The sequence below is a fragment of the Rattus norvegicus genome, chromosome 3, assembly GCF_021556685.1.
Source record: "Rattus norvegicus strain SHRSP/BbbUtx chromosome 3, alternate assembly SHRSP_T2T, whole genome shotgun sequence".
Taxonomy (NCBI): Eukaryota; Metazoa; Chordata; class Mammalia; order Rodentia; family Muridae; genus Rattus; species Rattus norvegicus.
Genome location: NC_141536.1, coordinates 84,131,105 through 84,144,604, shown reverse-complemented (window position 1 = coordinate 84,144,604; position 13,500 = coordinate 84,131,105). Strand labels below are relative to the sequence as shown.

The 13,500-nt window shown below is 48.0% G+C and overlaps 1 protein-coding gene and 1 pseudogene across 1 annotated transcript; one reads left to right on the top strand and one right to left on the bottom strand.

Moving 5' to 3' along the window:
- Positions 1 to 1,622: 1,622 nt before the first annotated feature.
- On the bottom strand, positions 1,623 to 6,356 carry LOC147995595 (uncharacterized; annotated as a pseudogene).
- Positions 5,700 to 11,761, top strand: LOC147995594 (uncharacterized). The gene is made up of 5 exons (XM_087655048.1): positions 5,700 to 5,913; positions 6,350 to 7,671; positions 7,968 to 8,345; positions 9,684 to 10,680; positions 11,167 to 11,761. Exons 2-5 carry the CDS (start codon positions 6,355 to 6,357, stop codon positions 11,520 to 11,522), a joined length of 3,048 nt encoding a protein of 1,015 aa, XP_087511174.1. The 5' UTR covers positions 5,700 to 5,913; positions 6,350 to 6,354; the 3' UTR covers positions 11,523 to 11,761.
- The last annotated feature ends 1,739 nt before the right edge of the window (positions 11,762 to 13,500 follow it).

Sequence of the window (13,500 nt, the reverse complement as noted above, 5' to 3'; positions counted from 1 at the left end):
CTGCCAGCTGTGACCAGACTTCTTTCTGTAACACCTGTAGGTCTTTTTGCCTGGCATATAAATCATTATTACTATGACATGTTGGTTCAGTAACATCATCTAATAAAGTCAGAGGAGCTGAGGCCCCCATATAAGATCTCAAAGGGGGTAAGGCTGAATCTGGAAGGGATATTTCTTGCTCTAAAGAGAGCAAGAGGGAAAGAGTGCCACCCAGTCTGTGCCAGTCTCTATGGTCAATTTGGTCAAGGCCTCTTTTAGAATACTATTTATTTATTCTACCTGTCCTGAACTTTGAGGTCTGTAGATATAATGTAATTTCCAGTTGATCTCTAAATACCTGGCCACACTCTGGCTTACCTGGGCAACAAAAGCAGGGAGCAGGGCTGTTGTCCAATCCGATTACCTTGGGCACTCCAAACCGGGGGAGGATTTCTTCCAGTAACTTCTTGATGACTACTGACGCCATCTTTTGCTTGGTCAGGAAAGCTTTTATCTATTCGTGAAAAGGTATCTATAAGCACTAGGAGATACGTGAAACCATTTTTTCTCAGTGAAGTTTACTTCGACTTCTCACCAAATTTTTAGGTCTCTTTACCCTGTTTGCTTGTTAAGCATTTACTTGTTGACATACCTTATACTTTTTCACTGCCTCTCTGGCTAAATCTTAAAGTCTATTACATATACCTTAACTACTTGGATAAGCTTCTTATCTTCTAAATGAGTCATTTGTGTATTTGGCAAAGTGAGTCTTTTGTTTGTTCTCTGGGGAGTATAGCTTTCCCTCAAGTGTGCCATTGTCTTTTTTTTTTCTAAGTAATTTGGGCCTTTTCTTCTGTTGTACATTCTAAGTGAGGCCATCCCTTAGTCCGATCCCAGTTCCCAGTGGCTGTCTCTTGCAGGCCTGCAACCAGGATAGGCTCCTGCATAGCCATTTTTCAAGCCACTTGATCTGCTTTGTTATTTCCCTATGCCACTGAATCTCTTCCCTCCTGATGTCCTGGGCAATGAATAATACTCACAGTTGCTGGCTTCACTAGGGCATTTAAGAGATGACAAAGGTATCTGCGGCACTGATGTGCAAGTGGGTAGAGGTTCAGCTGTCCCAGATGACATTGTGTTGTCCACCATGGAAGCACCCACTCATCTCTGACCTTCATGAAGAGAACTATTCCTATCTGTAGACAAGTTAGCCTCATCTTTCAACAGGAGTTGATCATTCAATCACAGAGCTCTTCCCTCTACCCATGGGCTTCTGCCAATACTTGACACTTGTGCTGTGGTGGCTCCAGGTCAGGATTGGGCAGCAAGGTGACCAGATTGCCCCCAACCTGTGGAGAACCTAGTCCATGTCAGCTGACCAATGGGCCCATCCTCTGGGACATTCCATTCAAAGGCAAAACATTTTTGACTTTGGGCTACCCAGTTCAGGCAGAAGAAAGTACCTTTTAAGTACTGGTGCACTGAGACAGGGTCAGCCTGGATCTTAAACTCCACATACACAGTCTGCAAATGTGCACACACATGACCTCACCCAGCCATTTCAGCCCACATAAGCCATTTTAGGAGAAAATTTCTCATGAGTAAGGGATAGGGGCAGTCAGGGATGACCATGAACTAGTGGATTACCTGGCCCACTCCAAGGTCCACTGTTCTTCAGGTAGTCCATAAATAGTGTTTGTTGCCAGTAGCCCCCTTTACCTAAGGTCTTTTGATGTACACTGGTACACTTGGGTGTAGGAACACAGAGTGTTGGGCCCCTGTATCCACAAAACACTGGGTGGGCTTCCCCTACATCCTGGGGCAATCCCTGATGCTGTGTCCTTTTTCCTTACAATAGGCACAGTGATCTTTAGCCAGGAATTCTCTTCTGTTGCCAGGTACTGTCTTGCTAGTCTCTCTAACTACTGTGGCCAGTATAAGTTTTCTATATTGTCTTTTATCTTTCTTTAGCTCTTTAGCTTCCTCTTCTTTTTGTCTCTTTTCTTTCCTGGCTTCTTGTTCTTTTTGCCTTCTTTCATTTTTACCGTGAACCTCACTTCAACCCTGCTTTCTCTGCAACTTAGCCAAATTGGTGGAGCATTTTCTAGCCCCTCAGAGACCCACCATTGCAGCCTGGTGGTAGACCTGGTCCTCCCTACCGTCAGGTGTATTTAAGTCAACAAGCAGAAGTGAGGGTCTTCCATCTGTGTCTGGAACATTTTTTCTGGCCTCTAGTAGAATTCTGTATTTCTTGTAACAGCTACTAACAAGCATCCTAAATGGGCTAGTGAGAAAAAAAGAAGAGAGTCCAGAAAATAGAGGTTCGCCAAAGAGCACAAATAGCATTCAGTCACATAGAAAGAAAATCAAAAGATTAACAGACCAAAACCAGAAGTGTGCACAAAAACAAAAATCAAGAGACCTCCACTAGATCACCATAAAACTGAACTGATTCAGATGGGAGCTTCCATGAGCTCACCAAAGACAGATGAAAGGGAGTGGATTGCACATCACTCCTCCTTCCCAACCAGAGACAGATGAAGGGGAGAGGATTCTACTTCACTCATCCTTCCCAACGGGACACCAATGACAGTTGGAGGAGAGCCGATTCCACAAAAAATGATGGTTAAGTCAAAGGTGCCCTTTTGAGGCCAGCAGACATCAAATGTTAGCCACTCCAATGAACAAAAAGTCTGCCACTGTCCCTTCTTAATCTCAACTGACAAGTTGTGTACTCTAGCCCTAATTTCAGTCCAGTGGTCTAAAGTCAAACTCAGAGGAGTTGTCACAGTCTGTCCCATCATCAAAATCACAAGTAACACAAAACAGAGACCTAAGACACACAAACAAAAGCTAACAGACATCCATCTCCACCTAGACAGACAAGTCAAGACCACTCTGGAAATACAGATGGCCAGGAGGGCGTGAAGAGTTCTCCAATCCAGGAGAACTACAGAACTACCATATCTTCACTGGTACCCAGACGGGAATCTCCCAGGCATTGCTGGGATTCCCCCAGACCTCCACAGCACAATCAGTGAGCCCCTGTCATGTCTACCACTCACACTTGCCTTCTCGCCTGAGACATGAGCCTCTGTCTCTACCCGAGACGCAAACTACTGCAAAACCAGAACTCGCAAGCAAATACAGACCTAGAGTTCAGCCTACACAAAAACACAAAGACACAGACAATATCTCACCTCCAAGTGGGTCTCCGGAGATGAGGGTTGTTGCTGATCCTGGTGAGCCCCCAAATGAAAGACCCCTGGGACATGGAGACACTCACTGAAGTCTCTGGATGACATGACCACCCCCAAGCACTCACGTGACACCATCCTTGCTGTAATCACAGGAGATTTTTGATAGGAACCAGTGCACTGGAGTTGAGACTCATATCCCATGCAGGGGTAGAGGAATTTGACCCAGAGTAGCTGGGAGAAAGGGTATTTAAGGGAAGAAACCACAACCCAAGTGGGTAGGTAGGGATGGCATCATTGGAAAATGTCAAGAATACCAGTGAAAAATAACAAGGAGAAGCTTCAGTTTCTCAAGATTGTTTTCAAGATTGTAATCTAACTTTATGGTCAGCTAGTTCCTCGAAGAGAGTTGCTGAACCGACTGGTGTAATTGCAGTTCCAGCGCCCGACCAGTTTCTTTCTTCTGCTCTAAACTTTTTTCTGGGGTGGAGGGTGACCTTAAAACTTTTACCTTTGACTTATACTTCATCCACTGAACAGTCTTCCTGCCTCCCAATCTCATTTTTTTAAATTTTGTTTTCTTTTGTTTGTTTTTGTTGTTTTTGCTGTGTTGTTGTTGTTGTTGCTGTGTTGTTGTTGTTGTTGCTGTTTTCCCCAAACAAGGTCTCTTGTTGAAACTTGAACTTGCTGGTTTAGCTAGGCTGGCTAGTCTGTAATTCTGAGAGAGACTCCTGTTCTTCCCCGATGCTAGGATTGCCGACATATATGTTTGCAACTTTGCAACTTGCTTTTATATGTAGAGAGAGATATTTATACTCAGGTTTCAGTGATTGAATGGCAAACACTAAATAGACTAAGCCATATTAGCTGTTCCATTCCAAAAATATTTAAGATAAGTAATTTCAGCAAGGAGAATTGCATTATTTATTCAATCAGAAGGCTGAGATTTTTACCTTAGGATTTGCCACTAGAGCTACTGTGAAACTCCCATTTTGGAAATCCAGGTATCCTTTGTTCAAAAAGGAAAAGCAATGAGAGATATGGCATGAATGGGTCTTTTGAAGCTGTCTGTTTTGCACTAAGATATAGGAGATCCATGAGTATTTAAGGCAACTAAGGCACAAGACACCTTATACTATTGCTATACATTTCAGATTTCAAATTTGATTAGTTACAACATTTATCTTTTTATTCATTTTTAAATGTTTTGTATTTCATAATATTACTGAGGATAGTGCAGCCATTAAGGCCAGATGATTTTATTTTAACCTTTTTTTTTCTTCCAGTCACTGACAAAGAAACCTGCATATTTAATGGAATAGTTTAAGATCTCAAAACTTTAAGAGTCTTTGCTTGTAATTACAATACTTTGTTAATAATTGCATAGTATTTTGATTGCTGTTTCCTGGTTTGTTAACAATTACATTTTATGCAGTATTCATCTTTGCATCAAGAAATAATAGAATATAAGCTATTTCACTTACTTCTATACATCCAATGTTTTTTTCTTAAAATCATGTGACTTATTTATCTATATGTTTTCCTGTTTAAGATTTTTTATTTTAAATATTTTCTTTCCATATAAAATATACTGTTCTTTATATAAAACAATTCAGAAATTTTTAAATTGTATAATGTAAATTTGACTAACATTTATTGAAAACTGATTTGTTTGAGATTAGAATTAGTTTATTCTGGTTACATATTTTTTGCATGTATGCTATGATTTGAATATACTTGTCCCAGGGAGTGACACTATTTGGATGTGTGGCCTTGTTGGAGTAGGTGTATATTTGTGGACATAGGCTTTAAGACCGTCATCCTAGTAGCCTGGAAACAAATCTTCTCCTAGCTGACTTCAGATAAAGATGTAGAAGTCTCAGCTCCTCCTATTCTATGTCTGCCTGAATGTTGCCATTCTTCTACCTTGAAGATTGAAACTCTGAACCTGTAAGCCAGCCCCAATTAAATGCTATTTCTTTAAGATGTGCCTTCATCATGGTTTCTACTTAGAGCAGTAAAACCCTAAGACAATGTATGTTCTGTCTTTTCTACTGAGAAAACCTTAATAATGCTTGTTTCCTAACTTATTAGTGAAAGACCCACCCCATGAGTCTTAACTCAGAGTTGCAACAGGCTTGAACAAGCCCAGGCACGCCCAGATACCTAGGGCCGAGTCACCGTTAAAACTAACAGACCATAAAAGGAAAGGAATACAGAACAGACTAGGAGTACCGGATCTGGCAGGAAGGGATAAGTCCCTAGCCCCCCGCCCCCCGACATTCAGGACGTCCCAGCCCGCACGTACTCTTACCATGTTACAACCTCATTCGAATATGATTCAAACCTGCCAATGTGTGTAGCTATACTTTATTACCTCATCATGTGAAATAACCAATCATATGTGAACGTGTCTATATGCCTCGTTTAAATCCACCAATCCCCGTAACTATGCATCTGCTTCTGTACGCCCACTTCTGCTTCCCCAAACCCTATAAAAGCCCCATGCTGGAGCTGCTGGGCGCGCCAGTCCTCCGAAGAGACTGTGTGCCCGCAGGTACCTGTGTTTTCCAATAAACCCTCTTGCTGATTGCATCCGAGTGGCCTCGGCTCGGTCATTGGGCGCTTGGGGGTCTCCTCCTGAGGGAAAGGTCCTCTCCGGAGGTCTTTTCATTTTGGGGGCTCGTCCGGGATCTGGAGATCCTCCGCCCAGAGATCACCGACCACCCACCGGGAGGTAAGCCGGCCGGCATCTGTCGTGTCTTGCCCTGTCTTGTCTTGTCTTGTCCTGTGCGCGTGTTCAGTTCCTCTCAGTTTTGGACTCAGATCTGGGTTTTGGTCGGAGGAGAAGGCCCAGGGCCTTCGGTGTCTCAGGGTTCAGGACCCTCAGCGCCTCCGTTTGGGCGGGTCAGAGAAGGAGCTGACGAGCTCGGACTTCTCCCCCCCCGCAGCCCTGGAAGACGTTCCAAGGGTGTCTGGAGCCCGGTTCTTTGGGGCTCAGCCCGTATCAGAGGGATACGTGGTTTTGGTTGGAGGAGAGGGTCCAGGACCCTCGGCACCTCCATCTGACTCTTTGTTTTGGGTTTTACGTCGAAGCCGCGCAGTGCGTCTGTCTGTTATTTGTCTGATCGTTGGATTTGTCTGTCTAATTTGTGCCCTAATTTTCTTTGAAGCTACCATGGGACAATCGCTAACAACCCCCTTGAGTCTCACTCTAGACCATTGGAAGGATGTCCGAGACCGAGCACGTGATCAGTCGGTCAAGATCAAGAAAGGAAAATGGCAGACCCTCTGCACGTCCGAGTGGCCCACTTACGATGTAGGATGGCCGGTGAACGGCACTTTTAACAAGACCACTATTTTGCAGGTTAAGGACCTGATTTTCCGCCAGAAGCCGTACGGACACCCTGACCAGGTGGCCTACATTGTCACCTGGGAGAGCTTGGCATTTAGCCCTCCTCCTTGGGCAGAACCCTTTGTGGACCCGAATTGGCTTCCTGTTTCCCCTAAACGTGTTTCCCCGAGCCCACCTGACCCTTTGGTTGCTTCTTCCTCTCTCTATCCTGCTCTAACTAAGGAAGAGTCTCCCAAAGTCCCTCCCCCGAAACCTGTCCTCCCAGAGGACCCAAATTCCCCCCTTATAGATCTCCTGTTGGAAGAACCTCCTCCGTACCCTGTACCTACAGCCCCGCCAAGAGAAGAGGAAGTGGAGCCGCCTGCTAGACCTCGACTCGAGGCGGCCCCTTCCCCTGTGGCTGGAAGACTTCGGGGACGACGCGAGGTGGCGCCAGACTCCACCTCCCAGGCCTTTCCGCTTAGACAAGGGGCTGGCGGCCAGATGCAATACTGGCCGTTCTCAGCGGCCGACATATATAACTGGAAACAACACAACCCCCCCTTTTCTAAGGATCCGGTGGCTCTCACCAACCTGATAGAATCTGTCTTGCTTACCCATCAGCCCACTTGGGATGATATACAGCAACTTTTACAGGCCCTCCTGACCTCTGAGGAGAAGCAGAGAGTGCTCTTAGAGGCCAGGAAACATGTTTTGGGGGACAATGGACGCCCCACCTTGCTCCTGGAAGAGATCGATGATGCATTCCCACTTACGAGACCTGATTGGGATTTCACCACGGCTGAAGGTAGGAAACACCTACGCCTTTATCGCCAGTTGCTCCTAGCGGGTCTCCGAGGTGGGGCACGACGCCCCACCAATTTGGCTCAGGTGAAACAAGTGGTACAAGAGGCTGCGGAGACTCCCTCAGCCTTCCTAGAGAGACTTAAGGAAGCTTATCGCATGTATACCCCTTATGATCCAGATGATCCAGGACAAATGACAAATGTCTCCATGTCCTTCATCTGGCAGGCAGCACCAGATATCAGGGCCAAGCTACAGAGACTAGAAAATTTACAAGGGTATACACTGCAGGATTTACTTAAGGAGGCAGAAAGAATTTATAACAAGAGAGAGACACAAGAAGAAAAGGAAGATAGAGTACGTAGAGAAAAGGATGAGAGAGACCAAAAAAGAAGCAGAGAGTTGAGTCGAATCTTGGCCGCCGTAGTTCAGGGTCAAGAGAAAAGGGGAGAGAGGGTGGGCCAAAGCTAGATAAGGATCAATGTGCATATTGCAAAGAAAGAGGACACTGGGCCAGAGATTGCCCTAAGAAACCCAGCGGGCTCCGAAGACCCCGCCCACAGACCTCCCTCTTGGCCCTAGATAAAGATTAGGGAGGTCAGGGCCAGGAGCCCCCCCCTGAGCCCAGGATAACTCTTGAAGTTGGGGGGCAGCCAGTCACCTTTCTGGTGGACACAGGAGCCCAGCACTCAGTCCTCACCCAGGCCCCTGGACAACTCAGCGACCGGACGGCCTGGGTACAAGGAGCCACTGGCAGCAAGAGATACCGTTGGACTACAGATCGACGGGTTCAGCTGGCTACTGGTAAGGTGACCCATTCCTTCTTACATGTTCCGGACTGCCCATACCCTCTGCTGGGCCGTGACTTGCTTACCAAATTAAAAGCTCAGATCCATTTTGAAGAAGGAGGGACCCGAGTAACTGGGCCCCGCGGTATTCCTCTTCAGATTTTAACCCTTCAGTTAGAAGATGAATATAGATTATATGAACCAGAACAGGACAAGCCAAAATCTCCAGAAATAGACTCTTGGGTCACGAAATTCCCACTGGCCTGGGCGGAGACTGGCGGGATGGGGTTGGCGCTCCAACAGCCTCCCCTAATTATCCAGTTAAAGGCCACCGCGACTCCTGTCTCCATTAAACAGTGCCCCATGTCATGGGAAGCTTATCAGGGCATAAAGCCACATATCAGGAGGCTCTTAGACCAAGGCATCCTAGTCCCTTGCCAGTCACCCTGGAATACGCCTCTGCTACCTGTTAAGAAGCCCGGCACTGGAGACTATAGGCCGGTACAAGATTTGAGAGAGGTCAACAAAAGAGTAGAAGATATTCATCCAACTATCCCAAACCCTTATAACCTACTCAGCACCCTGCCTCCCACCCATACTTGGTATACGGTCTTAGATCTGAAGGATGCTTTCTTCTGCCTCCGGCTGAGCCCAGAAAGCCAGCCCTTATTTGCTTTTGAGTGGAAAGACTCTGAAATGGGGCTTTCGGGACAGTTGACTTGGACAAGGTTACCACAGGGTTTCAAAAACAGCCCAACGCTCTTTGATGAGGCCTTACACCGGGACTTGGCTGACTTTCGAGTCCAGCATCCCACTCTTATACTTCTTCAGTTTGTTGATGACCTTCTTCTAGGGGCCACTTCTGAGACAGCATGCCACCAGGGAACAGAATCCCTCTTGCAGACTTTGGGGCGATTGGGCTATCGAGCTTCTGCCAGAAAGGCTCAAATTTGCCAGACCCAGGTTACTTATTTAGGCTATCAACTAAGGGACGGACAGCGATGGCTGACTCCGGCTAGGAAACAGACCGTGGCCAATATCCCAGCCCCAAGAAATGGCCGACAGCTACGGGAATTCCTAGGAACGGCGGGATTCTGCCACCTCTGGATTCCTGGGTTTGCCGAGATGGCAGCCCCCTTGTACCCTCTCACTAAACAGGGGGTGCTCTTCCAGTGGGGAGCAGAACAACATGAGGCATTTGATAACATTAAACGGGCCTTGCTGTCCTCCCCTGCCTTGGGTCTCCCAGACATCACCAAGCCCTTTGAACTATTTGTGGATGAGAAGCAAGGGTATGCTAAAGGGGTCCTAACACAAAGACTGGGACCCTGGAAGCGCCCGGTAGCCTACCTGTCTAAGAAATTAGACCCTGTGGCCTCCGGTTGGCCACCATGCCTGAGAATGGTGGCAGCCATTGCCGTCCTAACTAAAGACACTGGGAAGTTGACCTTGGGGCAGCCACTCACCATCCTGGCACCCCATGCAGTGGAGGCTTTGATAAAACAGCCCCCTGACCGCTGGCTCTCTAATTCCCGCATGACCCACTACCAAGCCTTGCTACTGGATGCGGAATGGGTCCAGTTTGGGCCCGTGGTCGCTCTCAACCCAGCCACTCTGCTTCCTTTGCCAGAAGAGGCAGAACAGCACGACTGTCTGCAGATCCTTGCAGAAGTACATGGAACCAGACCAGACCTATCGGACCGACCTCTCCAGGATGCTGACCATACGTGGTATACCGATGGTAGCAGCTACTTGGTGAACGGGGAACGGAAAGCTGGAGCCGCGGTCACTACGGAGGACAAAGTGATCTGGGCAAGCGCCTTGCCTGTTGGTACCTCCGCACAGCGGGCTGAACTCATTGCCTTAACCCAGGCGCTCAAAATGGCAGAAGGTAAGAGGCTGAATGTATATACAGACAGCCGCTACGCCTTTGCTACAGCACACATCCATGGAGAGATCTACCGGAGAAGAGGGCTGCTCACATCTGAGGGTAAGGACATTAAGAACAAGACTGAAATTCTGGCCCTCCTGGCAGCTCTGTTCCTACCAAAAAGACTGAGCATTATACATTGCCCAGGGCATCAGAAGGGACACAGCCCCAAGGCACGGGGAAATCGGCTAGCTGATGTCTCAGCGCGTGAGGCCGCCATGGGCACCCAAGTTCTGTCCTTAAAAGACCAAGATCAATCCACGTCTCCACAGCCGGAACAGACCGGTTGGCTCTACACCACGGAGGACACAAAGCTCCTACAGAAAATGGGGGCCGTTTGGTGCCCACAACTAAAACGGTGGGTCTACACAGGGAAAACAGTTATGCCTACAAAGATGACCTTTGAATTAATCTCCTACCTACATAAATTAACACACCTGGGACTCAAGAAGATGAAGACCCTCTTAAGACGAGAAGAGATTGACACCTACCTCCTGGGACGAGATCAGGCCTTGAGGGAGGTGACTGAAAGCTGCAGGGCCTGTGCTCAGGTAAACCCAGGAAAAGCTAAAATTGGACAAGGAGTCCGTCCCCGAGGACATCGGCCTGGTACCCACTGGGAAATTGACTTCACTGAAATCAAGCCTGGTATGTACGGACACAAATACCTCTGAGTGTTCATAGATACCTTCTCCGGATGGGTAGAGGCTTTCCCCACGAAACATGAAACGGCCAAGGTGGTGACCAAGAAGCTCCTCGAAGAAATCTTCCCCAGGTATGGAATGCCCCAAGTATTGGGGTCAGATAACGGGCCCGCTTTCGTCTCCCAGGTAAGTCAGTTGGTGGCCAAGTTATTGGGGATTGATTGGAAGTTACATTGTGCTTATAGACCCCAAAGTTCAGGACAGGTAGAGCGCATGAATAGAACAATTAAGGAGACTTTATCTAAATTAACGCTTGCAACTGGCTCAAAGGATTGGGTGTCCCTACTACCCCTAGTCCTATACCGGGCCCGGAATACACCAGGCTCCCATGGCCTGACTCCCTTTGAAATAGTATACGGGACCCCACCCCCATTTATCAATTTCTTTGATTCAAACATCGCTGAATTCGCTAATAGCCCTTCCTTGGCAGCACATCTTCAGGCCCTACAAATCGTGCAGAGAGACATCTGGAAACCTCTAGCCGCGGCCTACCAAGACAGGCTTGAACAACCGACGGTGCCGCACCCGTTCCAGATCGGAGACACCGTGTGGGTGCGCAGACATCAGACCAAGAATCTCGAGCCTCGGTGGAAAGGACCCTATACAGTTCTCCTGACTACCCCGACAGCCTTGAAGGTAGACGGAATTGCGGCTTGTATCCACGCATCTCATGCCAAGGCAGCCCGACCTGAGGAAACGGCAGATCACAACATCGCGCCCCAGACATGGAAGGCTCAACGCACTCAAAACCCCCTAAAGCTAAGATTTTCACGTTGTTGCTCTTAACTGTCTTATGGACTAGGGGTGGGGCGAGTCTGGGGGCTAGCCCCCACCAGGTATATAATATGTCCTGGATAATAACTAATTTAGAGACAGGCTGGTCTCAAGTCCTAGCTAATGGTAAGCATGCTGAAGGAACCTGGTGGCCCCCTTTGACTTTCGACCTTTGTCAACTGGCTAAGGACTCCTGGGAGCATACTGAGCGGACTCCCCACAACTCATACCCACCCTGCAGACACTCTGATTGGTATACTTGTCCCGGAGGTAAGAGGACACGGGAGTGCGGAGGTCCTGAGACCTTCTACTGTGCTAAGTGGGGGTGTGAGACTTACACTCGAGGATGGTGGGGGACCAAGAAGGGGGACTTAGTGGCCTTCTCCCCTGAGACTCCAGGCGAATCTCGAATTACAATAGAATTCACAGATCAAGGCAGAAACATAGATTGGAAGGTGGGGCATAGATGGGGGATACGGTTGTATACCCCTGGCCAAACTAACCCAGGACTCCTGTTCTCCCTCCAACTGGTGAGAGAACAGGTCACACAAGAGATTGGTCCAAACCCAGTCCTCATGGATCAAAAGCCCCCTTCCCGACCAGCACCGGCACTGCCCCCGGTCGGACCCCCACTATGGCTAAACACCACTCAGAACTCTGGGGATATCTTGACAACTCCCTCCCCGACTAGGGACCCTTCCACACCGGCCCCTCAGCTGCTAGGAACGGGAGACCGGCTAATCAACTTAGTGACCGGGGCATACTTGGCACTCAATTATTCAGAACCTGACAAGACCCAAGAATGCTGGCTGTGCCTGGTCTCTAGCCCGCCCTATTATGAGGGTGTGGCAGTCATGGGGAATTATACTAATCAGACTACGGCCCCGGCCAGCTGCACAACCCTCCCTAGCCATAGGCTGACGTTGCCGGAAGTCTCAGGACAGGGACTCTGTATAGGGACCATACCCCCCACTCACCAGGTCCTCTGCGCTATCACCGAGAGGATCCCCACTGGAAGCTACTACCTAGCAGCTCCTACAGGCACCTATTGGGCCTGTAACACTGGATTGACACCTTGTATCTCCGCCGCAATCCTCCGCAGATCCTCAGACTACTGTGTACTGGTAGAAATTTGGCCTAAGGTCACCTACCATGGGCCCGAGTACATATACTCACATTTTGAGAGGCTGACTCGATTCAGGCGAGAATCCATCACCATGACCCTAGCTCTATTCTTGGGAGGAATCACCTTAGGAGGAATGGCTGCAGGTATAGGGACGGGGACCACCGCCCTCATCGAGACGGGTCACTTTCGTCAGCTACAAGCAGCCATGAATGCAGATCTAAAAGCTATCGAGGAATCCGTGAGTGCATTAGAAAAGTCCTTAACATCTTTGTCTGAAGTAGTCTTACAAAATAGGAGAGGGCTAGACATGCTGTTCCTTCGCGAAGGAGGGCTATGTGCTGCTCTAAAAGAAGAATGTTGTTTCTATGCAGACCATACAGGATTAGTGAGAGATAACATGGCTAAGCTCCGAGAACGTTTGGCCCAGAGATAGAAGCTGTTTGATTCCCAACAAGGCTGGTTCAAGGGGTGGTTTAACCGATCCCCTTGGTTTGCTACCCTGGTGTCCACCTTGATGGGACCCTTAATCATCCTCCTCCTAATCCTCCTCTTTGGCCCCTGCATTCTAAACAGATTGATGCAGTTCATAAAGAACAGACTCTCAGTCATTCAGACGCTTGTTCTCACCCAACAATACCAGAGGGTAAGACAACAGGAAGAGATTCCTTAGAATTCGATTTGAGTAAAGGATTTTACGCAAGTCTAAAAGAAAATGGGGGAAAATGAAAGACCCACCCCATGAGTCTTAACTCAGAGTTGCAACAGGCTTGAACAAGCCCAGGCACGCCCAGATACCTAGGGCCGAGTCACCGTTAAAACTAACAGACCATAAAAGGAAAGGAATATAGAACAGACTAGGAGTAC